The sequence below is a fragment of the Chironomus tepperi genome, unplaced genomic scaffold (genome assembly GCF_022539635.2).
Source record: "Chironomus tepperi strain 1889 unplaced genomic scaffold, CSIRO-AGI_Ctep_v1 contig_170, whole genome shotgun sequence".
NCBI classification, from domain to species: Eukaryota; Metazoa; Arthropoda; class Insecta; order Diptera; family Chironomidae; genus Chironomus; species Chironomus tepperi.
Window position 1 is genome coordinate 415338 of NW_027226292.1, and position 25157 is coordinate 440494.

A 25157-nucleotide genomic window follows, 5' to 3' on the forward strand; every position below is an offset into this window, starting at 1 on the left:
TCATTTCTATCATTACAAAAGATATAGCTGCTATGTATATATGTATATAATTTCCATTTTTTCATGTATATTTCATCCAATATATTTAACAAAAAATATTCATTTCTCCCATCATTTAAAAAAATTTTCAGCTTTTCTTTGATGCTAAACTGTTTTCTCCTAAAATATTCATGAGGCTCTATTCTTTAATTCCATGAATAAATTATTTCCTTCTTCATCATTTTTCAAGAGTAAGTTCTAAATTCTAGATGCATTTTTCAATTAAACTTATTCAACATTAATTTTTTTAATTCGGATTTTCGCTTTTTTTAAAAATTTTGTAAATTTCGCATCTATAGTAATGAAGTGAGATTAGTGATTTTCTAATTTTTTAATTTTTTATATATTGGGAAAGTAAGATAATTTAAAAAATAATGAAGGACATGAATTTATCATTTCAAATAAGAGAATTTTTTTTTCAAAAATCATACACTATTGGTTTTATTTACTTTTAGATTTTAAAAGAAAAACTGTTGTCAAAAGTTTTTCATTGCTTTTTGTTAATCACTCTAAGTTTTTTAGGAGATTTTAATCTATTTTGTGCAATGAAAGATGCGATTAAAATGTTACCATAAAGAATGCAATGAATCCTATTTACTACTTTATATTCAAATAATTAATTAATTTTTTTCTCCTAAACTTGAATGTTATTTGAAAATGAAAAATTGTAAAAATTTAATATTTTATAATCAAATTGCATGTTAACATATCCGAACACTTAATTTTCTCTTTTCCTTTTTGTATTTAATATTCTAATTATTGTTATTTTAAAAGTTAAAAACACTTTTCAACTGCGATGATTTTTTATCTTAATCTATAATTAAAAGATTTTTTTTTTGCATGTATGTAAGTTTTCTTAAGGGTGACGATCTCTTAATCAAAATATTAAATCATTACGTGCCAAAAATTTTTTTAAAGTAGATCTGAGATCAGAGTTCTTGTAATTTAGTTGCTAGATCTCTTTGTACATATAAGGTTTCTTCTTTGGGATGCTTGGGTCATTAAATGTCTTGTATTCCCAATTATTCTTATGGTTACATACTTGTGTATAGCTAAGAAAATTTTGGCAATATACTATCTGAAACTATTTATTGTAATTTTGAAATTGATCAAAGATTCGTCTCCCTGTGAAAATCTATTTACTTACTCCATTTTTATTAAATTACAGTAATAAATGTGCAATTTTATTTAAAATTAGTTTATTCTCAAACGAAAGATAAATTCATATCCTTAATAGGTATAAAACAAGTACAAATCAAAACATAAAATTTATTTTTTAAAGAAACAAAAAAAAAAACTAATAAAACCAACACCCTTTTTCTAGATAATTCAATTTCATTAATTAAATGTATATTTAATAATTTCATTGATTCTAACTTTTGCTTTAACATATGCTTGTGTATGTAAAAAGAATTTTTTTGAACGAACGTAATTATTATTTCTTGTAGGTATACAAAATTATTGTGTAAAAAGATTGATAAAACTTTGAGTAAGAATTGTGAAATATCCTGCAGTACAATTTCTTTTCTCTTATTTTCTTTCATGGAATTCTGATGCAATAGTTGTCGTACATATGTGCAATTTAGGAAAAATTAAATATTGTTCTCATTTTCTATTATTTTATATTTTCGGCAGTTAATTTTGATTTTTATCATCTTTTTTTTACTATAAAAAAGAAGAATATTTTTTCACATTTATTCAAATTACCTCTAAATTCATACAGAATTTTATTCATTAGTGTATCAAAATAAAGATTTATAATTAAATTTCGTTACAATTTTTATCTTCTTGAAATTCAAACAGATAACAGGATTTATCATCATTTTAGTTTACTTTAACATTTTTTTATATGATTTTTTTTTCCATTTTGTACCATATTCTCCTTTTATTATTTATAATCATTCAAAAATAGATTAGGAAGATAAAGCTCTTCTTTTCCTTTTTGTATAATTACAATTGATGCAGTTCATGTTTATTTGAAAAGAAATCTAATGAAAAAAAAAATATTTAATTATGTCAATTATAAAAATATATTGAACGAAAAGATTCATAAAATGGTAAAAATTAATTCGTAACTGTTGTACCTTTAAATTTAAAAAAGGTAATTGAAAGTATTACTTAAAAAAAATAACATTAAAAAATTTAGAGTAATGATTGCACCACATAAAAAAATTATTTAAAAATAGGACAATTTTAAGGGAAAGTGAATATCTTTCGATATTCTGATTGAAAAATTATTTATTTATGATGCACAAAACATGTATGCAAAAATTGTAAATTATATACTATTTTAACTCTTTTCATTCCTCTGTCTTAAAAATTAAGCTTAATTCGAGCTTTTCTTCAGATTGAATAAAGCTTTACGGCATTAACTTCAAAATATCATTAACTGGTATGTTACACTCATAATCCTGTTCATTTAATTCCATTAAGAAATTGATTGCATCAGAATCCATGAAGTTGTTATAAGCAGCATGATTGTTATGATTATTACCATTTCTAAGATCTCGACATATGTTATTGTTGCTTGAGGATGTTCGATAAATTTCCATTTCACCTGGTGACGTCAAATGTAGAGAATTTTGATTGGTACTCGGTGCAAGAGTAACAGCTGCCGAATGACTCAGCATTTTATCATTTATGACAATAGGCGATGACATACTTTCTTGATTTTCCTCTAATAAATCTTCTGGTGGATCAATTGACAACGGAATCTTATTGTGATAAAATAAAAAGAAAAATTATTCCAATTCATGAAATTCAATGAAAATTTTCATTTTCATTTTAATGATGAAAAAAATGTGTAATTTGATGTAACTATTATGCAATGCATTTTATGGAGCTTTAGTTTTTATGGAACTTTTTGCAATTTTCTTCAAAGTATCAACTTATAAACTTATAAACAAGGAATTGTATGTAGATATTATTGTTTACTTTTTTATTAGATTGTATTATTGAATGTAAAAAGGAAGAACAAGTATTTTAAGGATTCAAAAATAATTAGCATTATGATGCATAAAAGAACATTCATAAAAAGAACACACAAATAAATAACGTTTAATTCATCCTTAACTGAAGTGTAAACAGATGTAACTCATGAAATATTAAATTACAAGTAATTATATAAACACGACCTGAGCGGCAAACAGAAAGTGAGGACAATGTAATGCTATTCTGAAGAGGATAAGCCAAAAGATTTTTTTTATTAAGATAAGAAATGAAGAAAAATGGTTATATGACGAGAATCTAAATAGATGGAATAAGGGCAAATTATATGAATGAAGGAGAAGTTAATTCCTTTGTGTATTTATGAATTTTCATTCCTTCATTTATTCATGTCTCTTTTTCCTCCTATTTTCAATTTTTCTTTTCAGTTTTTTTGTCTGTCAAGCATGTTTTAAGTTGAATTGAACTGCAGACACACACAAGTTAAGACCGAAAACAAAATTTGTCAACATGTATTTCACATATCACAGTTTTCTATCTTCTTGTTACGTTACAAAAAAAAATATAAAGAGTAAAATGAAATGGATCTTGATTATATAAGAGATACATGTTGCAGATTTGTGACGTAGAGAAATTAAGAAATACAAAATTGTTTATACAAAATTTTGAAGCTTATTCTTATTGTTTAAGGAATTGTGCAAACAAATTAATATTTTGTTTTCATAGATGTCCTTGTTCCTGAATATAATAAAGTCATTCATGAAAGTAATAAAAAACATTTGTAACTATTGAAAATATAGAGGACTTGATTGAAGAAAAGAAGAATATTCGAGCGATCGAAGAGTAGTAATAACTTTATAAAATTGCAGTTCGTTTATCACTACTGCTCTCTTTTCATATATAGAAATTTTATTCCAAAATTTATGGTAAAAAAGTCTAAAACGAGAAATACTTATTAAAATTAATGCGATCTTGTATGGAATTATGGTTGAATTTTTTTTGATCTGATAAGATCATATAACTTATTTTTTATTTCAATTACTGATTATCATTTCTTGCACATAACAGGAAGTAGATAAAAATTGTATCATTTTGAAAATAATATGGGGAATTTTTAAAACTCAATTCAGTTTTAAACATTAAACTTTTAAACTTTGTCAATATAAAAAGCACCCAAAAAAGTATTGAAAATCGTTCAAGCTTGTAAGGTCAATTTAACCATCAGGATAGACGTCAACAGCGATTAAATCCTATATCAAATAATCAAGTCGAATTGTTGACAACACTTTAAGAGAAAGATTTGATAGGCAATATCAGTAGGATGTATTTGAAAGCAAGAGACAGATAAATCTTAACTGTTTGTGACAAATATAAGGCCTTTAATGGCAAAAACAACATGAATCGATATTGGATATTTTTTTTACTTAAAATACATGTATACGTTGAAATTAATATCTAGATAGATTACAATTTATTATAGGAATTTGAAGCATGTAAAAGGATATTCCACATACACGCATTTTATAAAAACTGAGAATGAGAATTCCAAAGGGAAATAAATTTAAGCTTATATGACCTACATTTAGATCTATCCTATTACTGAAGCAGAATTTCAGAAGAAGATTTTTTTCTCTTTTAATTCTGAAGTTCAAATCGATGTAGTCATACATATTAACATCTAAAAGGTGGTTGTTTTCATTGCTTTTTTTACGGAAGAAAAATTTTCATCGTGAAAAAGTAGCAAGCAAAATACACAGGGTACATTCACATTTGCTGAGATCCAAGGGCGTAGAAATGAAGAGTTTTCCTAAGAATTTTTACTCTCACTTAAAAAAGAAATGTAAGATTGAAGAAAGGGAAAGGAAATAGTTTTCCCATCAGATTCTTGTAGGTATTTCTTTATTTTAAAAGAGTTCTCTCTCTTGATGAAAATGAGAGAGAAAGAGATTTAGAGAGAAATTTCATTTTCATTTTCTTTCTCAAATACAATCGAATAAAATGAACATTTTGCGAGGGTGAGAAGCATGCGTTTTAAAAACAATTCAGTTTATGTTACACACAGTCACATTCATAGACGACGAGGAGACATGAAACATCTGATTAACATTTTTTTCTCTTTTCTTTACTTTCATTCACTTTTCACAGACGATGATTTCTTTCATATGATGCATGTTCATATTATATAATTGACTACTCATTAGAAAAATTAATAGAACAATCAACATGAAACTTTAATCTGATGCAAATCTAAAAATTCCTAAAATATAAAATATGTAAAGTTTTGAAGAAAATTGCAAAATATTATTAATATAAGTTTAAATATCATTTTAAAGCTCCATAAAAACACAGGGTTTAAAATTTTTCATCAAATTTTATTTCTTTTTCGAATTTTGCTTTAGACTTTTTTGTTTCTCATTTTAAATTATTTTTACAATCTAATTTGTAATTATTGCGTCATAATAGTTATCATTCACCATTGATTTCATCATCAAAAGTTCTGAAAGAGAAGATTTTTCCATCATTTTGTGAAATAATTTTTTAAAAATATTCTTTTTTCATCTCTAAGTTCACCTAAAAATTTAATAATATTTTACTTCACAACAACATCAATAGATTAAATTTCCGCGTTTTTAATATTTATCATCAGCATTGATTTAATTTAGTTTTAATCGATTAAATTCACTTATCCATTCTCATATGTTTTCAGAATTTAGTTTTCAATAATATTTTAAAGCGTTGGTAACGTTTACATTTAGAAAACTTCAGAGAGTTTACATAGAGTGGACCCACCACTCAATTTAAAAGGAGGGAGTGTTGGGATTTGTTTTGCATTTTTAATTTTTTCAATTCTAATTAATAGAATATGTATAATTTTTAAAATACTTTTTTTTGGTGCAACATTTCATTCTTGCAATATTTTTCTCCTTATATCGCTATATATTCTTTTTAAATCCTGATTATTTATATTATAATTTTTCATCAAAATAGTTTTTTTTTTCTATCCTTATATTTTATCATCCTATAGTCTTTTAAATTATTGTAGTTTTTTCATCCCTCATTTTCAACAGTTCTTTATTGAAAAGGAACTTTCGAGTTCATCTTGTTCTAGAGTTTCCAGTTTAATTTAATGAAAATGCAATTCATATTTACTCATATTATTTTAACTTGCGTTTCTCATATTTATTTTCTCCAAATTTATCGCCATAAAATAGATTTACGTTATTACTACAATCAGATTAAATTAAATTATTAGGTATCTCAAAAATTATACTTTTTTTTTATCGAAATTCAAGCTCTTGTATAACAATTTAATATGCAAATTTAACTCTGATTTTCTCTTACAGAAAATAATTTGACAAGTTTAAAAAACCTTTTCTTTTATTAAATTTTGAAAGATTTTTTACACCATTCTATGTGTTAATTTTAAAGCAAATTGAATCGATTGTCGGTGTGAAAAATTGATGCCTTTTTTTCGTCCCTATTTTTTTTATTGTAGTTTTCCGAATATCTCAATAATTTTTAAAATTTTTGAAAACACATCAACAATGATGATGTACCCTTTTTCTCTCGTCATTTGTTACCTTGTATTATATGAATTTTGTTTCTAATAGGTGTTATCAGTTTGAAGGATGTTGCTACTTTTTTTTACGGGGGTTTGAATCTATGTAAACTTTCACTAACATTTTTCTTATATATTTTATGTAATTATATAACTTTTTTTGCCTTTATGCTCCAAAACGTATTTATACCAGACTTTCAGGTTACCATTATCAATTTAATTAATTAGTTAAATTTTGTGAGTGATACTTTCGAGATGTCATCCATGCCCTAATGTTATCATTCATGATGAAGATTTTGCTTTCGATTAATTTATATTTAGTCATTTTTGATTGTTGTGACTTCTTTTACTTCGATGCTTTATCGTCAAGGAAAAAATGTAATGCACAGTAAGAATTCTATGTGAAATCTTTATTACTTTTCATTAATTCGTGAAATTTTACTTTATGATCTTTTAATATATTTCTATTTATATTCGACATCAAACTTTTCGTTGTTTATGATCTTAAGAAATGAAAATGAAAGGTCGAAAAGTATTAAGAATGAAGATACCATACAAAAGTTTAAAATTGTTATCTGGTTATTTTCTTGTCTCTTAATATATGGTTGAGAGAGGTATTTGTTTCATGTGATACATTTCCTGCATACCTGAGATTTTAGGAGATTTTATAATGTACACAAAAAGAAAGTATATCTTCTTGTACACATATTATTTATTCTCAAGTAAATAAATATGAATATCAAATTTCTAAGCTTTTTTTCTTGTGGCATGTGTATAAGTATGTATGTATGAAACGTAATATATAATCATTATCATGATCATCATTACGATAATTTATACTGTTGATTGAATTGAATATTGGCAAGACATTAAATTCCTCGATTAGTTTTTTTTTTTATCAGTTTTTGTCGGTGTTTAATTTTCTGTGGTGATTTAATATTTGTTTAAATGTTTTTTTTTTTTTTTGTAATTATTACTTTTCCTATTATATTTCTATAAAAAGTATCGAATTGCTTTAGTTAATGTACGAATAGTGGCTAGTATATTTTTTTTTATTTTGAATTGGTTGCATTTTATATTATTTCCGAGTAATGTAAACTTTTATTGTTTTGAACTGATTTATTTAACAGCAGTGATAGTTATAGAGACAACAGATGTTAATCTAGGGATTTTATTTAAAAGCATCACTATTGAACTCTTCCAAATTATAAATTTTTAAATAAGTTGAAAATTTTTACTTGTCTGTCTGTAAATCACTTATGTACGATTACGAGTATATTTCCAATTCCCTTTTAAGATATTCAATTGAATTTCTCCTTAACTTGAAATACTTGTATGAATAGAATTATTTCAATTTACTTTTCCTAATATTTGCCATTTGAAAAATTTCATTTGAACGCTTTTTTTAACTAATGAGAATGATGGAAAAAACATAAAAATATCTAGTGGATCTAAATTTTCTTTATATTCATCGACATTAAATAATAATTATTTCTCATTGTGCTTTAAGTTATTTATATATATTATCTTTATTTTTATTTTTATAATTTCTTAAAATTTAACCATCAGTTCCAAATGAAATATCCGTTTCATCTTAATTTCTCAAATATTTTCATTTTATTTAAATTTTCTCATTCCGTTTCCAATTAAAGCCCGATTTATAATTTATATAGTATTTTATTTCCAGTCAGGGTCAGAGCAGTAGCCAGAAATTCTTTAGAAAAAGGTAGGTAGATGTTTCGATACCAACCTCCTTGTTTTAGCTACACGACTGCATAGGGTTAAAGTTTATTAAAGTGGTTAACTTTTATAATTGATGATTTTGACAAATATTCTCAATGAATCAATTTCAAACCTAAGATGAGTAAATTAAAGCAAAATGTCAAGAGAAAAATTTAACATTTTGATATTGAAAATTGGCATGAACAACCTTGGTGTTTTTACTATATTTGGTGCTTTTCAAAATGAAGTTTAATATTTAAAAAAAAATTGTCAATATATAAGCTAACCGTCTCCAAAAAGGAGTTTAACCCTGATATTATCTTCATTTTCTTGCGATTTACAAAAACCTAAGAATTTATTTCACGAGAGGTTGGAAGAAAAGTAGCGCGTTCGAGATTCTCGCAAAATTTTCCAACGATATTGATTTTCCTTTTCTTTTTGTACCATAAACGGGCTCATTATTTCTCATAAATATTTTTTTTTGTATATTGAGAAATAAATAGAAATTGGAAATAAAAAAAAAAACTTAATATTTCACTTTATACTTCAATATTTTTTTAGTTTTTTCTTTAAAACATCTTTTTGCCTCGTGTTTTACAGTAGTTTTATGTATATATCATTAAACAACAGCTATCACAGTTAAAATCAAAAAATGACATTAATAATCGCATTTTTTTCTCTAAAATTTTCTTTTCGATTTTTTGTTTATTTTTGTCGCACCCAATCAATGTTAATAATTTTGTTTTTAAACCTAAAGTCTCATCCGATAATTAATATTTATTCTTTTAATTTTTTGTCTCTCAATCTTTTTAATATTTATATTATTTCATCTTTCATCATGATTATTTATCTAAAGCTAAAACTTTTCTATGTTTTTTTTTTTCGTCTACGTATTAGATAACTATACAATTAATACAAAATAATTTAATTAAATTCAACTTGCAATAAAAATAATTATAAAATTTTTCGATTTAAAATTCTAACCATCTCATTTAAATGGCACAAAAACCTTAAAAACAATATTATTTCACATACTGAAACCACATAAACCATGTCTTGTTGCTATTCTGTACACATAAAAGCTAGTTGCAAGTGTATTAAAAACAGCATTTTGTGATTTTTTTCCCGTCTTAATGTCTTATTTTTATTAGTGAAATGTTTCCATTTCAAAATGGCATTAATCACTTGAAATAATACTAGATTTTTAAAAATAGTCTCTAATATGAGCATTCAAAGCTTATTTGACTACTTCATCTTCAAATTCATACTTTCAACCATTTTTAAAATTTTGTATTGTTTTAGTAATTGCGAATAAATGAGAGGCTAGAAACAGACTCTTTAAAAAAAAACTTATACGATGTAATAACATATGTTGTTGCATAGCTACAATAAAAACAACTAAGTAGTAATGACAGAACATTTTTGCTTGATTCTTTTATAACAACAAAATGATGGAAACATCATCGTCATCACCATCGGAGGGGGTTTAAAAAGGAGTACTCTGAGTTTTTTTTAAGCTTTCGCAACTTTAGGTCGCGGTAAGCATGTGTAACCGGCACTTACATCACATCCGCTAACAAGAAGATTCATTAATACCGAATTTGACGCCGGTTGATGAGGTTTTGATTGTGCATTTGATGTCCATCTTGAGCTCGTTGAAGCTACATCTGAATTATTTAAATTCTGTTGCACTTTCTGTTTACTTTTTTGATTAATTCCTGTTGACGTCATTAATTGTTGCAATAATTGTGGTGTGGTTTTTATCGTTTCCTGTCCTTTAACACGTTTTGAATTGATCTCGTACGATATTGATGGACGTTTATGATGATTTGTCTTCTCCTTCAATTTCACTAAGTTATTGTTCTCCAATCCTGATTGTATTTGATTTATGTTACTGACAGATGTATTTATATGCGACGAATTATTTTCGATACTATACTTTTCAATCGTAATTTTAGTGCTTGACTGATGATGGTTCTGTTGTTTTTTAAGTTGCAAAAGATCATTCATTGTCCATTCAACGTTTGATGCTAAAAATATAAAAAACCAAAATTTTATTTATTTTGTCGCTTAAGAAAAATAAGAATAAAAATGAAAAATTCAAAAATTATCATTTAAAATGACATAAACACAATGCTACATCATTTTAAACAGAAATAATCTACTAACCGATTTTCGAATTACGATCTGCTTCAATATGGTCGCTTGTGTCCAATATTTTAATTTTAAACTCTGGACTTTTGTTAATTGTAATGTGTTGTGTTTGTTCTTCTGACTGTTGTTGCTGTTGCTGATGATTTAGTAACTGCTGTTGCAAAAACTGGCTGCACAACAATGACGCTAAGCTCGAATCCATTGCATTCTTTCCAGTTACATTTTGATACGTTAAATTAGATGTTTTACTAGAACTTTCAATATTGTGCTGCTGTTGTTCTAAAACAGTTGGAATTTCTATTTTTTCATTTTTTTTGATACTTAATGTTTCTTTGAGGTCTGGTTGTGCACCCCACATTAAATCTTCTGCTATTAGTAAAGGAAGCTCAGAAGATTCACTCATTGAAATATATGGGGCACGCATTGACATATCCAAATCATCATCCATATTTAATGTCATAAATGCAAGTTCATCTTCAGGAAGAGAACCCGGACTGCATAGTGACGGTATACTGTTGGCGTCAGGACTCTAAAATTATAAAATAATATTTTAATAGTTAAGTATTTAAAAAGGTAGCAGTAGGATGTTTTTGATTTTTACATGTTAAGGCACTTTCTTTATAAATTCTTTCTCATTCATCTTATTACAATGTTGAAGTCTATTAAAAATCTTTTTGAATTCAAGTGTCAGTGATGAAACAATAATATTTTTTATAATTATCTTTGTGTGGATTGTGTGTCAAAGTGTGTGTAAAAATTTTATTCTTTAAAGCATGAAATTAATTTATTTCAATAGTATTTATATCTCTATTCATTTTTAATTTCACTTTTTGTGGCTCCTACTTGAAATTCGAATTGAAAATATAATTTTTTTTCCTTCTCGCTGGTAAAGAAAAGGAGCTGAACGGATTTTTTTCAACTTTGTCACATCCTACGTAATATTTACTGCACAATCATCCACATGTCCATCACCTCTCAAATGACTTGACAGTCGGTAACTATTCATCTCTATAAGATTTTATCTTTTAACAAATAGAAAATGAATTTAAATTTAAATCCAATTTTAAAAAGAGAAAAATTTTCCATAAAGTTAATTTTTAAAAGAAATAGGATAGTATTTTCTGCAAAAACAGCATTTTTTTGAATCGGATAAAGAGATAAAGTGATTTTAGGTAAAAGATTTTTTGACGGATGAATTTATATTTTAAAAAATCTTTAAAAAAGTTAAATAAAAATATTTTTTTTCCTTATTAACATCAATTAACATCTTTCGTTCTACACCTGTCACAAACGCATGTGCGTAAACTTTGATCAATCTTTGTAATATGAAAATACAAATTTAATACTTAAGAATTCATAACTAATCTTAAACTTCTTTTTGGCTTTATCCATATAATTCACTATCACATCACGTTTCTATTTTGTTGTTATCTTTTTTCACTTATTCTTATTGTTTTGAGCATGTGAAACTAATCGCACGACGTTGAGTCATTGATCACGATTGCAAAACATGGTCTGATGATAACTTTTTATTATCGAAAATTGCTAATAAAAGTGTAATTTTTTTATTATCTGTGCTAATAACCGGTACATTTGAGCGATGCGTGGTATCTTGTTGACTGCGCATGTAACAAATAAGTAAATATTTATTTGCTATGTGATAATTTTAAAGAAAATATAGGATAATTGTGCATTTGATATATTATTAATAAATTTTATGTGTTTACATCCACATTTGTTGAATATTTATTGTTGATAAGGAGTGTATGAACTTATAAATTCACAAGTATGTGTTAATGATCTAGATACATTATAATTTCTCATGCATTTACTATCGCTTTTTCAATCATAATATGACACACTGAATACTCTAATGTTAAGATAGTCATACAATTCAGTGTTGTTTAATTCTTTCGAGCTCTTAATTCTACTAATTTCAACGACAAATTTAAATTGTTTTTCTTTATAAATTAACAGTATGATTTTTTTAGGCAAATTTCTTAAGGAATTGAATTAAAGTGTTTCATATTAATTAAAACATCTGAACTTTTCAGGAACATTCCAAGCTCATAAAGATTTTGCTTCAACTCTTTATCGTGGATATCAAAATACTTTAAAAGATTAAACGAAAACCATCATACGAGTTTGCAATAAATAAAACTATATTTAGTTCTTTACGCATTGTTTTTGAAACGTGGCAGTCTGTAATTAGATAGCAGTTAGTTGATGGTGAAATTAGAACCAGAATCAAATTTTTGAAGCACGTGCTCATCACAAAAACATTTTTATTATTTTCTTCTTGTGATATATTTTATTTTTAGTTTGTCGTAAGTAACAGCGATTTTTATGTCACAGTAAGTTGAAAAGAAATTTTCATCTGAGATAATCTTTCTTTTCCTTCTCAAAGTTTTTAATACCTGTTTAGTATCACTAAAATTAGGCAGAACACATCTGATGTTATTATTTTTTCATGGTTTTTTGTTTTTGAAAATTTAACGCCATATTTTATAACGGAATTCATTCCTTTTTCGGACATTTATTAGAAGAAAATGACAAAAATTATTCGCACGATTTTTTTTTAATTTTAAAACAACTCTGAGCTGCTCTGTAAGAAGCGATTATGAAATTATCTCTTTTTTCTATTTAAATTATATTTTTGCCTCTAAATATTTGTTTTTTTATATTTGAACAGATCAATCTTTTTATTAATATATCAACACAAAAAATAGGATATAAGATACACAAAATTCATTTTCTTCTTCTGACTCTCATCGAGATAATTTTCTTTTCAGAAAAATAATAAAATGTCGCGAAGTTTCCACACATTTTTTTTCGTCTATTTTTTCAGTGAGAAAAGTACTCGTTATGTAATCAGAAATGTAAAAAAAAATGAAAAAATTTCCACAAAACTGAATTCTTTTCTCACTTTTTGATGACTTTGTTGACGGATCTTGTTTTTCATAAGATTTTTCCGACTTTAACAGAGCTTGTTTCATCTCTATACATTTTAGATATGTCGAATAGACAAATAACATGAAAGTGCATTAACATTTCGAGATGAAGAAAATGTTTTCTCGGTCAATGACCAGAGTTTCCTCATTTATTTCCCACAAATAACTACCTTTGCTTCACTTATAATTACCTTTGACAATCCTGGCGATAGCAAGTGGGGTGAATTGCTCATATCATTGGACTCATCTCGATAGTTTATAAATGGATCGTTGCTACAACTACTACTTGACGTCGTTTTACTGCACTGACTGTCCAACGAATTCAATTCATCTGTCAATAATGCATTATAATTATCGGGTATAATAAAATCATCAAACATATCAAAAAATGGAGCTGATTCATCTAGAGAAATACAAGAATCTCCAGCTGTTGGTGCCAAATGTGTTAAATCGTCAGGTTCATCTTTCAACACTGAAATGAAAGTAAGAAAGTTAAGTGGTTACATATATTTTTTGTATTAATAATATTTTTTTAAAAACGATGCAAGCATACGTTCAGGAACGACTGCAAATAAATTCTCTAAATTATGTGAAGAAAAAAAAACATTATAAAATAGCCAAAAATAAAGAAAACAGCTGCTCTAGTTGAAGTTCAAGTTTTTTTTTTCTTATTTTTTATTGTCTTGTTTTGGCGCGAATGAAGGTCTGCCAAAAATATCCTGATGAATATTAGTATCATCATCATCAAATAAGTGATCTTAATTGCAGTTATATATTTTGACCCTGAAAAATTATTCGTCACCATCAATTTCGTTTAAAGTGTGACAATGAGGAAACTGTGACAAAGAGTGTTCATTTAATTACATTTTAATCGACTGTTACAGTCTCTATTAAAGTCACAAATTTCCGCTAATTTTTGCAACAAAAAAGACCTTTGCTTAACTTTTTATTCATGTAGACATGTTTCAGCTTTAAAATTGGCATTCGTGTTTTTTGTATTCTCTACACAATTATTCATATTCTTTCTTTATAGTTCAATGCACATAAAAGTGGTATTTTTGACTGTATATATATCAATCCAAACAATACCATAGTAACTTGTTTCCAAAGCCCATGACTGTTTTTCTCTGTAGGTCTATATTTAAAATATATTCAACATTTTTTTTATGTGAATTGGAGGAAAATGAATTTAACAAGACAGAGACGAGAAAAAAAATCATATTTTTTCCCTTTGAGAAGAAAATTTTATTATTTCTGATATAATTTCTCGCAATCATTTTCGTTTCATGAATAAAATGCAATTCAGTAAATCAAGTAACAAAAATATTTACAGATACACATAGTAATTCAAAATGCTTTTTATCTACATATGCCAACGTAAATATTCAACTGTCTGTTTGGTTAAACTTTTATCACTTGAACATGATAATGCGATTTTCTTATACAAAACAATAGTTAATTATGAATATTATAATAATCAAACTAAATAGACCACAGAATAAGTTTAAACTTTCTATTTTCATAAAATTTTCTTTAATTAACGCTTTAATATTTCTTTCGTAATCATTTTCCTACTTGTTTTTTTAAGAAACAATTTTATTTTTATGTAATCGACTGTGACAAATGTATGCGAAAGAACGCAAACAAAATACAATAAAAGTAATAATCAGCGAATTTATTCATTTCACACGATTTTGACACTCCTGTTATCATCGTGCACTTGGTTATCATAAATTATTGTATGGATAATGATCTGTCCCCGATTACTACAAACGTTTATATTTACGTAGACAATAACGATGAGGAGGTTTAAAATTGTTTACAATTTCAGTCTCCTTATTTTTTCCAATTTAATTTCATTTAAATTAGACACAACATACATATAGTTTGCATCACGCGACATTATTATTTGAGTTTTGTTGTGAACTCTCTGAGATTATTTTGCATACTTCTTCAATTTTATTCTTTCTTTATAAATGTAAATATTTCGTATGTACTTGTGGGCGCAATATTGTAGAGATATATAAATATATATATAAATAAATAAATTACATGAATAAATGAATATAAAGTCACAAGAGAAGAAAAAAATGAATAAATTTTCATAAGAGCATGTGACTTAATGTTGATTTAAAATACTCTTACTATTTTTTATACTTTCATTTTTTCTATAATTTGACTTATTCTGTTTATTTATTATCGTTTAAATTTTAGTTGAGAATAATTGGAAGTACTATATTTTCAGTGACGATTGATGTGTGAAAATAAATTTCTTTTGTGTTCAACACCTGCCGAATAGCACCGACGAAATAAGAAGAACAGAATGCAAAAAAAGAACTCATCAACAGATAGTCAAATTATCTCATTAGTTTTAACTAAAATCGACGAGAATCCAAATTGATGAAAAAGAAAACTGATTTGACTTCAAAAGACAGCCAATGAAATCATCAATATCCTATGTAATTTTCCACTTTTTTGGCAAAAGTTCACAATTTCTCTCGTTATTCGAATATAGCTTATTTATTTATGAACTGTGAAGATCTTTTTGTTGTCCTTTACAATGTTTACGATACAGAAAAAATTAGACTTTAAATATTTATTCAATAAGGGAAATGAATTTTAAACCCTAACAGACAATGAGCATACTCATAAGCATGATCTTTGTCTGTTTGCAAAAATATAATTTCAATTGAAACTTCGAGCGACTCGCTGCGAAAAGTTTATTTTTCTTAACACAGTCAAATTACACTTTTTTTGAAACCACCGTCACGAAACTGTTTGGAAGACCCTACGTTTCACCGTTTGTGTTCAGAATGAACTCTAAATTAATTACTACACCATTTGCTTGCTTGCACCATTTTTTGAAAAAGATGAAATAAATAAATTGTGACTTACTTGTTAATCCAGTATCGTCTTCTGCAAACATCAAGTATCCTTTATTCATGTCCTTAGTACGTGGAGCAAAAATGGTGGATGTAACGCTAGTTGCGTTTTGTAAAGTAGAAGGACGAAATATTTTTGATGGTGGTCCTCCAATTGATCTCTTAATCGAAGTTTTAATTGATGCTTTCCTGTCAGCACTTTTTATCGAAGTTGTTTTTGGTTTTAAAATAGTTGGATGGGAAAAAATTGAAGCCGTGACAGAACGTGGACGATTTACTATTTCACAATTATTAACTTTAATTGTATTTATTGGATTGATTGCGACCACAGATTGTTCACTGCTATATACTTTATTATTATTACTATTATTATCTTCCTTTTTGTCAGCAACTATTGATTTCGCAGCACTTTTATTATTTCCACCAATATTTTTTGAATCAGCAGACGATTTCCTCTGCTTTTGTTGTTTCAAATCATTTATGCCAAGCACAATATTATCTTTTTTAATCACTTTAATGTCATGTGTTTCTGAAGATTTAGATGATCCGCTTAGATTTTCAATAGCTTTCGACAACTCTTGATGTGCCTCAAGTTGAGCACACGAATATATTTCATGTTCATTTTCTATTCCACTATAAGAACGAAGAAAAATTTTGCATTTCACAAAAAAAATTAATTTATTTCATATTTTTTAAAACTTTTCTTTTGCACTATTCTTCATTGATAACTTTTTATTGTAAAACCTTTTCTGTGCTATCAAAACAGTTGTTTTATAGCATAAAAAAGAAAAGTAATTCTATGAAGATTTTTTGTTTGTTTTATCACAAAAATTTTATTAACACTTTATCATCAAAATGAAAGAAGGAGGAAAAAAAGTCACGCGTATATCATCAATATTACTTGAATTTTCACTATTTCACTCATTAAACATATAAAATTGCAATTTGTTATTTTTTTTGTTTGGGCCTTTATTCTCTCTTTTTTTGTTTGACGAGACTACTGTTATACCATCACCAACATCATCAATTTCTTTCATTTCTCATTCTTAACTCTTCTTATTATGCTTTTACTTCTTGTACAATTCGTCAATTATTTTAGGTTTTTAAGCGTTATTTCATTTTTCTTTCCTTTTACTTCTTTTGTTACCCGAAAAAAGCATTTCTATACACACAAGTTAAAAAGTAATACGGTTCATGTTTTACTTTTTCCTTTTCGACTTAAGTCTCATAGAGTGAAAAGGAAGAAAAAAAAATAAATTGTGCCAGCAACAACACTTGTTAGCGCATTTTGCAAATAACAAATTTCGTAAAACTTTCCATCATATCTGAAATTATCATTATCATTATCATCCATAATGCTATTTCTTGTTTTTTTAAACAGAAATGAATAAAATAACACTCACTCATTCATTTTCATTTACGTTTTATTTGTACACTCATAGCATTTCCTTATCAAAACTAATTCAAAATAAATGAAATGAGAAATGAAATTTAAGTTAATAACAAGCTGAGTACTAATAGAATATTATCAGAATTAAATCATCTTTTTTGACATGAAAAATATTAATTTTATACTTTTAATATCAAATGAATCATCTTCTAAGCATTTTTTTAGACTTAAATAGCCGCAAAACAAATTGGATGTGTATGAAATTTCAAAAAGATCTTTTTTAAATTGTCATTTGAGCACTTCAGCATAAATGTCAGAGGTCATGACCACTATTTTATCTTAATAATAAATAATCACTGGCAAAGCATTCGATTTTTTTCGTGATTTCTTCACATCCCCTATGTCAAATATACTGTATGTATTTTACATGATTTATATTTACTTATGTTCGGAAGATATAAATTGAAGTCAATTATCTTAATTTATTTCGTTTCTATACATCTTAGCTTCTTGTTTTTCTAGGCAAAAAAAAAAAACTCAAATCAAAATTGAATGATGATCCGAAGTAGCAAAGAGCAAGAATAATATTGAATGAACATTGTTGATAACACACAATAGAAACAACAAAAATATAAAATAAAATATTAATGACGTATAAAGCTGGACAAACAGACAATTTTTAACGTCTTTAAGTAAATTATATTTGTTCTATACGTGCAACGCTTAAAATCGTGTATAAACAAACGATATGCATTTATTTTAGAATTTGTATATGTGACGTCGTTCTATATGCACATCTGATTTAAATAGCGATTTGTCGACTTTTCTAATTTACGAAACGTAATTAAAGTTTTTATTGTATTTTCACTCATTCGTACACAGAGCTCAATTTAGATTCATTAAATGATAATTATGTAACCGGTAAGGCATTAAAATGTATCGAACACTGCCTAAGATTCTCGAATTCACTTTTTCTTTCCTTCACAGTCTTTCCAACAACTAAAGTTTATTTCATCTCTTCATTCTCTCCTTCTTTCATTCGATAACATTTTTTTTTCTTCCTTCTAATTAAATTATGCATTCACAAAAAATCACAAAAATAAAATGGGATTTCTTATTACTTCTTTGATTTTTTTTGTTGTTGTAGCTCTCTTTTACGGTTTAGTTTGTGCAATTTTTGTATATCTTGTGGAAAAAAATTCACTTCTCCAAAAAAAAAAAAAAAAAAGAATGGTTTATTTAAGAAGGGAAAAGAAATTTCTGTAAAGTCTTTTTACTCTTCTTGCTATATATTTTTTTAATTTATATGATGTATATAATTTTCTCTTTTTTTCTATCTTAATTGAAGGCTACAGTTTAGCTCAAAGTTTTGAAATGAACTGAGGGAATGAAAAATGGGAGGAAGAAAAAAAGTTGAAAGGAAAAAAATAAAAACGAATATTGTGCAAAGAATAAACTCTCTCACAGAAGCATACAGACGTAGAATTTTATATAAAAGTATCCTCACATAAATACACATTGAAAGAAAATGTAAATGTAAGATACATTGACTACAGTAATTGTGTTCGTGAAACGATGTAAAATGTAATGCAACACAAATAACGACAGTAATTGACGTTCTCATATATTCTCTATTCCTCTCTTAATTATGTTGCTCTCTCATTCAATCAACAATATTATCATGTTTTCGCTCTTAAAACTTCTTCATTTTTATTTTTCGGAAAAATTTCCTTTTTCCTTCATAAAAAATTTTCATTTCTCTCTTATTCTTCCAACTATGACGTCATATACGATAAACTTTTTCTTTCCGTTCATTTTGTTTCATTTTTTTATGTTTCTTTTTTGTTGTTGTTGTTGTGCTTCTTGTTTCTGAAACACTTTCATTCACTTTCGAGTTTTCATTTGAATGTGTCTATATTATATTTTTTCCCATGAAAATCTTCTTAAATTTTCATTACTTTGTTGTGATACATGATCATTTTGATCTTTAAATATATGTTTAACACATTTGATTAAACTCAATTCATTTCGGAATTTCGACAATTAAAATTATGATAAAGGAATGTCATTAAAAAAGATTCTGAGACTGTTGAGTAAAATATGAAGTCAATATGAAGTCCCATAAATATTTCTTTTATTCTTCCAGAATAAACATTATTGTAAGCAAAAACATTTTAATACACGAATACTTCAAAGTTCTTTTGTTTTCTTCGTCTTTGATACCCAAAATTACATCATCATGGTGCAATTCTATGCCTTCTACTCCTCATCTCCTTAAATTCATTAAATCCAGAAAGTAGTTAAAAATAATTTGATTCACCTTATATCTGATTTTTGTTACATTGTTTTTAATTCCACTAATACCAATTTTATTGTATATTGTATGTATTTTTTTTTTTGCAATCACTATAAAATTATAGGATTTCCATTCTTCTTTTGTCTGTTTACTGGTTTCACTCTATAACAGAAAAAGAATGATCAACGTCATGGTGATTTTTTTTCTGTGGTTCTTTCTGCTTTGTAAATTAAACAATGAATAATAAGAAGAAAGTTCTCTGTTTTTGCCAATAGTATAGTCTGGATAAAAGTACTTCCATTATTTTGCATTTTTGAGCTTCAATAGTTCTTTAGTTCTTACTTTGTGTAACTTTTGCTTAATTGTGGTGAAGAAATACATTTTAAAAAATATATATGGCATGTTTTGAGATTTATTTATCTTAGATACGGAGAGAGAGAAAATATTACGCAAGTCAGATCTGACTGTAATTGTCAGAATATTTTCATTGAATAAACAAATTTCATTAGTAATTGTAGCACGTGTGTGTATATTGTCATTGGTGCGACTAACTTTTATTACGCTATTTTTCTACATCATTCCGTGCCTTTATTCTTATCAACATTCCTGGCATAAAAACAGAGGCCGAATCGAAAAAAAGAAGAACGTTCATATTTCTATTAAGCGCAGGAAAATATTAAGAAAAAGACATCTTTCCGTCTCAAATGATGCAATCGAAACATATCAAGTATGCATGTATATTGGAAGAGAAAAAAAGGAAACAAACAAAACAGACAAAATAATCATAATAATAAAAAGAATTTCATCTCGCTAAAGGTCTAAATATCTGAAATGGCACCCACGTTTTTGTTTTCTCATTCTATTTCTGTCTCTGTTTCTCTTTTCTTTTTCACTTCTCATCGTTTGATAAATTAAGATGCTGTCGCAATCAGTAAATTCTTTCTTTTTTACTGAAATTTCAATTTTTACTCCGATATTTGTTTTCCTAAAAACACTTCATCTTAATTCATCGCGCCATCAGTGTTTCTTTATAAAAAGCGTTTCAGTATTTGTTATTTAATTCGAATTCTTTCAAAAATTGATATTTGTCTAACGCAAATAGACACGAATTGAAATTGAAATTTATTACTGTCTTGTTAAGGATTTTCGGAAATATTTTTAGGTGAAAATCGTAGTTTTATGACATTATTCAAGAAATACACTTAACAAGTTTTAAAAATTAGTTTTATTGCTGAGATAAATTTTACTTTTCTAAGGATGAACAAGATTTTGAAAACAAAAAAAGCAAAACAAATAAAACTCCACGTGCTATAATTTCAAATATCAAAGCAATTCTTGATAATAATTTACATCTGCTTGATCAGTTACAAGGAAGCTATAAGTTCATCATGTGATTTCATACGATTGTGCTAATAGATTACGATTATTTTGTTCATTCATTAACTTTTAAAGAAACAAGTTGAGTAAGTCATTAAACGAGGTTAAAATATCACATTAAATAAAAATAAATATTTTCAACTCTAAGTTTCTTTAAAAATGCATTAACGTCAAAATTTTAAAAAAGGTTTGATGAACGCAAAACATATGGATTCACGTGCATAAGAAAAATAATTTCATAACTAAGCAGTGAGATTTTTTTAGAAATGTGAATGATTTTGGCATATAGCAAATGATTCATCTTTCTTATGAAACATTCTTTCCTTGGTTTTAACAGAAACTCTAAAATTTTACTGGAGTACTCCTTTAAATATTGTCTACTGCATGTACACACACGTGATTATTCATTTTTACCGGAATTTTAGTTATTAAGCCGTCATCGTTTGTGTGTACGTGAAATGTTGCACACTGAAAATATTTTCTGTAGGTATTGTAAAAATATTATTGCAATTTACAAATTATTTCGATGAATTCACAAACAATGAGTTCTCTTGTTTGGCTTTGCTCTTCTTTTTTATTTTTTTTTTCAAGTATGTTTGCAAACCTTAATATTAAAGCAAGCAATAAGAATAAATAGTCAGAATATAAGTGATTCAGGTCTTGACATTTCATCACATAAAAAATAGACAAACTTGATGATAAGTTCCATAAACGTCATTGTTTTGTTTTTGTACACAAAAATGATTTGGTACATTCCTACCATTAATTTCATTATAGATTTTTTATTTGTTTACTTCTTAAATATATATTTTTTTTATTAATATAAAACGTAAAAATATTTTTGTGGGCAGGTCAAGCTTTTATGTATTTTTATTTTAAATGCTTTATGCGACTATATGCTTGCTAATCATTTTAGACATATTTTTATATTATCGCTTGTATTGACTATCAGAAAGTTTAAATTGTCAGTATTGATTTGAAATATTTAATTCAAATTAATACTCTTTAATCTACAACAATTATTGTATTTTCTGCAAATATTGACATATTGTGTCTACAATCAGCAGAAAAATTTACGATGATCGATTGTTAAGATTTTGCTAGGCTCTTGAACATTCATTTAGAAACAAATAAAAATGTGCAATATTTCACAATCATTACGAAACTTTCAGTGAAGAACGAGAGCAATTAAATGTATGGCTGTGATTGGAATGCTGTTAATTGATATTGCTTTTCAATTTTTATTTCAACGAACTTGTTTAACATATCTGTATTTTAATTTAGCTCATTTTGAAACTCAAGTCATTGAGAATCATTTACCCTCATTTTCGGTCCGTCTCAAAATAATTTTTAATGACTTTTATATGTATGTTACCTCATAGAAAGTCTCATAAATCTTATTGAACACCTTTTCGTCATATTTAAGAAGAATATTAGAAAACGTTAATATTTTCGAGAAATCTAAGCATTTTAATTTTACGTTCCTCACGGGAATCATTAAAATTTAAAAGCTGTCCTTTTTAATTTTTCCTAGTAAAATCTTTAGCATGTGACTTAAAACTGAAAAATAATTCTTTTGATATATCTAAATGAGACATAATCGCAAAGCTTTATTTAATTTCTTTTTTCATCTAAAAATATGATTAGTCATTGACTGCTACTATGTTGAAGCAACAAACAATTTCGATGTTCTATAGTTGCCAAGGTTCATCAATTTTAATTCGTATTTTCATAAACTAATAAAACTTCTTTCAATCTTTCTATTGTTGCTGTTTTCCGATTTCTTAAGCAATTTTGAATGCAATCTTTGAAAATCGTTGACAAAACATAAAATTGGAATCTTTTTACCGTAGATTTCATAATCATCATTAAGTCTCTGATTTAATTTTTTTAAATACTTAGATTAACTTCTAACTCCTACATAAACTAAAATGATCCACATAGAATCGGGTTCAGAGAGACAATCAAATGTTGTCCGTCATATTGACGGGATATCATACTAGTATTTGAATAATAACTCAATTTTTGTGATGTTTATTTTTTTCCAAGTTAAGTACCTAATAAAATAAAGATATACTTTGGGCATCGTATTCGTAATTCTTTTCATGTGTTTAAATTGACGGTCAAGGTCTATCATTTTTCAAACCCGTGTATCATTATATATCGTTTGATTTTTTCATTTAAATTTGGAGACATGTTGACTAGATGTGATATGATATGGACAGCAGATGGGAAAAGTTTTATTTTTATGGTTGTTTCTCTGTTTTTTTTTTTTTTGATTTTGTTATAATTTCATCCTTGATACGAAAAGTTATCACAAGGAAGCTTCTCTCCAACATTTAGAAGGATGGACAGTTTTTTGTGAATAGAGTATTAATTGCGTTGTTGATAGACAAATTTCTATTATAATGACAAAACATTGAAGGTTTAATTAGAATTTTATTTACAATTACATAAGTTCAGCACGAATGAGGGCAATTTTCAATTGAATATTTATACTTTCACTTCAATAAATTATTCTTAATTAAAAAAGAAAGAGAAGTTACATAAATTGACTATACGATAAAAATAGAATATCATTGTTTTCCTTCATCCACTTTCTAATCTCATTAACGCACGCCATTAAAGTTTTATAGTTTATCAGACGAAGCTTTTTAAATATTTCATGGTGCTTCGTACATATTATGATATGAATAACTAAAGAACTAAGGGGTGGTTTGTTATTTTTGTTTTTGTCTAATGGGATATTTAGTTTATAATGTGTAGTTAATTCAGAATTCAAAAACAAATTGTTGCTGACATTATATTAAACATATTTGAAGTCATTTTTAGTTCATAGTGAAAATCAACAATATTTCTTCTTATTTTTATTGTAAACTTGAAGAAAATCAAAACATCAATTTGTTCGAGAAATAAAATTCTACGCAAAAAAAAAGAATAATAAGGATGCTATTGTTGTTCGCATTACTGTGCGTTCATAACGAAAAAAGTTATATAACGCATTATGTAGTATTTAGGTTTCAAAAAGTCATTCACAGTTGATGACTTAGCGTAATAAGAACCAAGAAGGAATTTGTCTGTAATCCACTTAGCAGACGTCTTTAATATTGAATGTATAATAAACAAGGTAGACCAGTATAGACTTAAAAGCGAAGCATATCTAAAAATTGCAAATAAAGTGGTTCAAGAACAATAGAAGCATATTCAAAAGTGAACCGAGTTCTATCTTTATATATATATTTATCTATATATCTATATATATAGATCCATATCTACACGTGTCAATCGGTTTCCCTTTTTATGATTTTCACTTTCTATACAAAAAATGCCAATATACATACACAGTGTTATATAGAATGTCGGATACACCACCCACTCGTAAAATGAAAAAGGAATAAAAATACTCTGTGGGGTTTTTCGTATTTCTCATGTAGTAAGGGAAGTGAAAAAATTTGGTAGTAGAAATGGCAATTGTATGGTGGAATTTCTTCCAAAAATTATACCATCATTGATTTTTTACAAAGCTCACTCAAAAAGAGCTCCCTCATTTATTTTTGTATGTATTTGTACTCGAATACAAATACATAACTGAACTTATACTGTGAGTGTGCTTTATGCTTACGCACAAACACTGATAAAATAATGCGTAGCGAAAGCTTTTTTATATGAGAAAAAAAAATCAGGCTAACATGAAAATTAGAAAGAAAAACTGGAAACACATGCAGCCTTGAGGTAGACCTTGAACTACCAAAATAAGGCAACAAATATAAAATAATAACTATGATATATTTCTTTCTCTCTCGCACATGCACGCACAAATTTTGGTACTTACATTGTGTAA

At 26.6% G+C, this 25157-nt stretch overlaps 1 protein-coding gene across 3 annotated transcripts in view; it reads right to left on the reverse strand.

The window, feature by feature from the left end:
* Positions 1 to 333: 333 nt before the first annotated feature.
* LOC139088692 (protein similar-like) overlaps positions 334 to 25157 on the reverse strand; it is a 42118-nt gene continuing 17294 nt past the window's right edge. For 2 of the 3 annotated variants that reach the window (XM_070637954.1, XM_070637953.1), the window contains exons 8-12: positions 16267 to 16886; positions 13563 to 13843; positions 10436 to 10949; positions 9830 to 10296; positions 334 to 2753 (exon numbers count right to left, since the gene is read on the reverse strand). In XM_070637954.1, coding sequence (XP_070494055.1) covers positions 2400 to 2753; positions 9830 to 10296; positions 10436 to 10949; positions 13563 to 13843; positions 16267 to 16886 — 2236 coding nt within the window. In that variant the 3' untranslated portion in view covers positions 334 to 2399. Of the gene's footprint in view, positions 2754 to 9744; positions 10297 to 10435; positions 10950 to 13562; positions 13844 to 16266; positions 16887 to 25157 lie in introns of those variants that run through there. The other variant, XM_070637955.1, reaches the window with a different exon arrangement.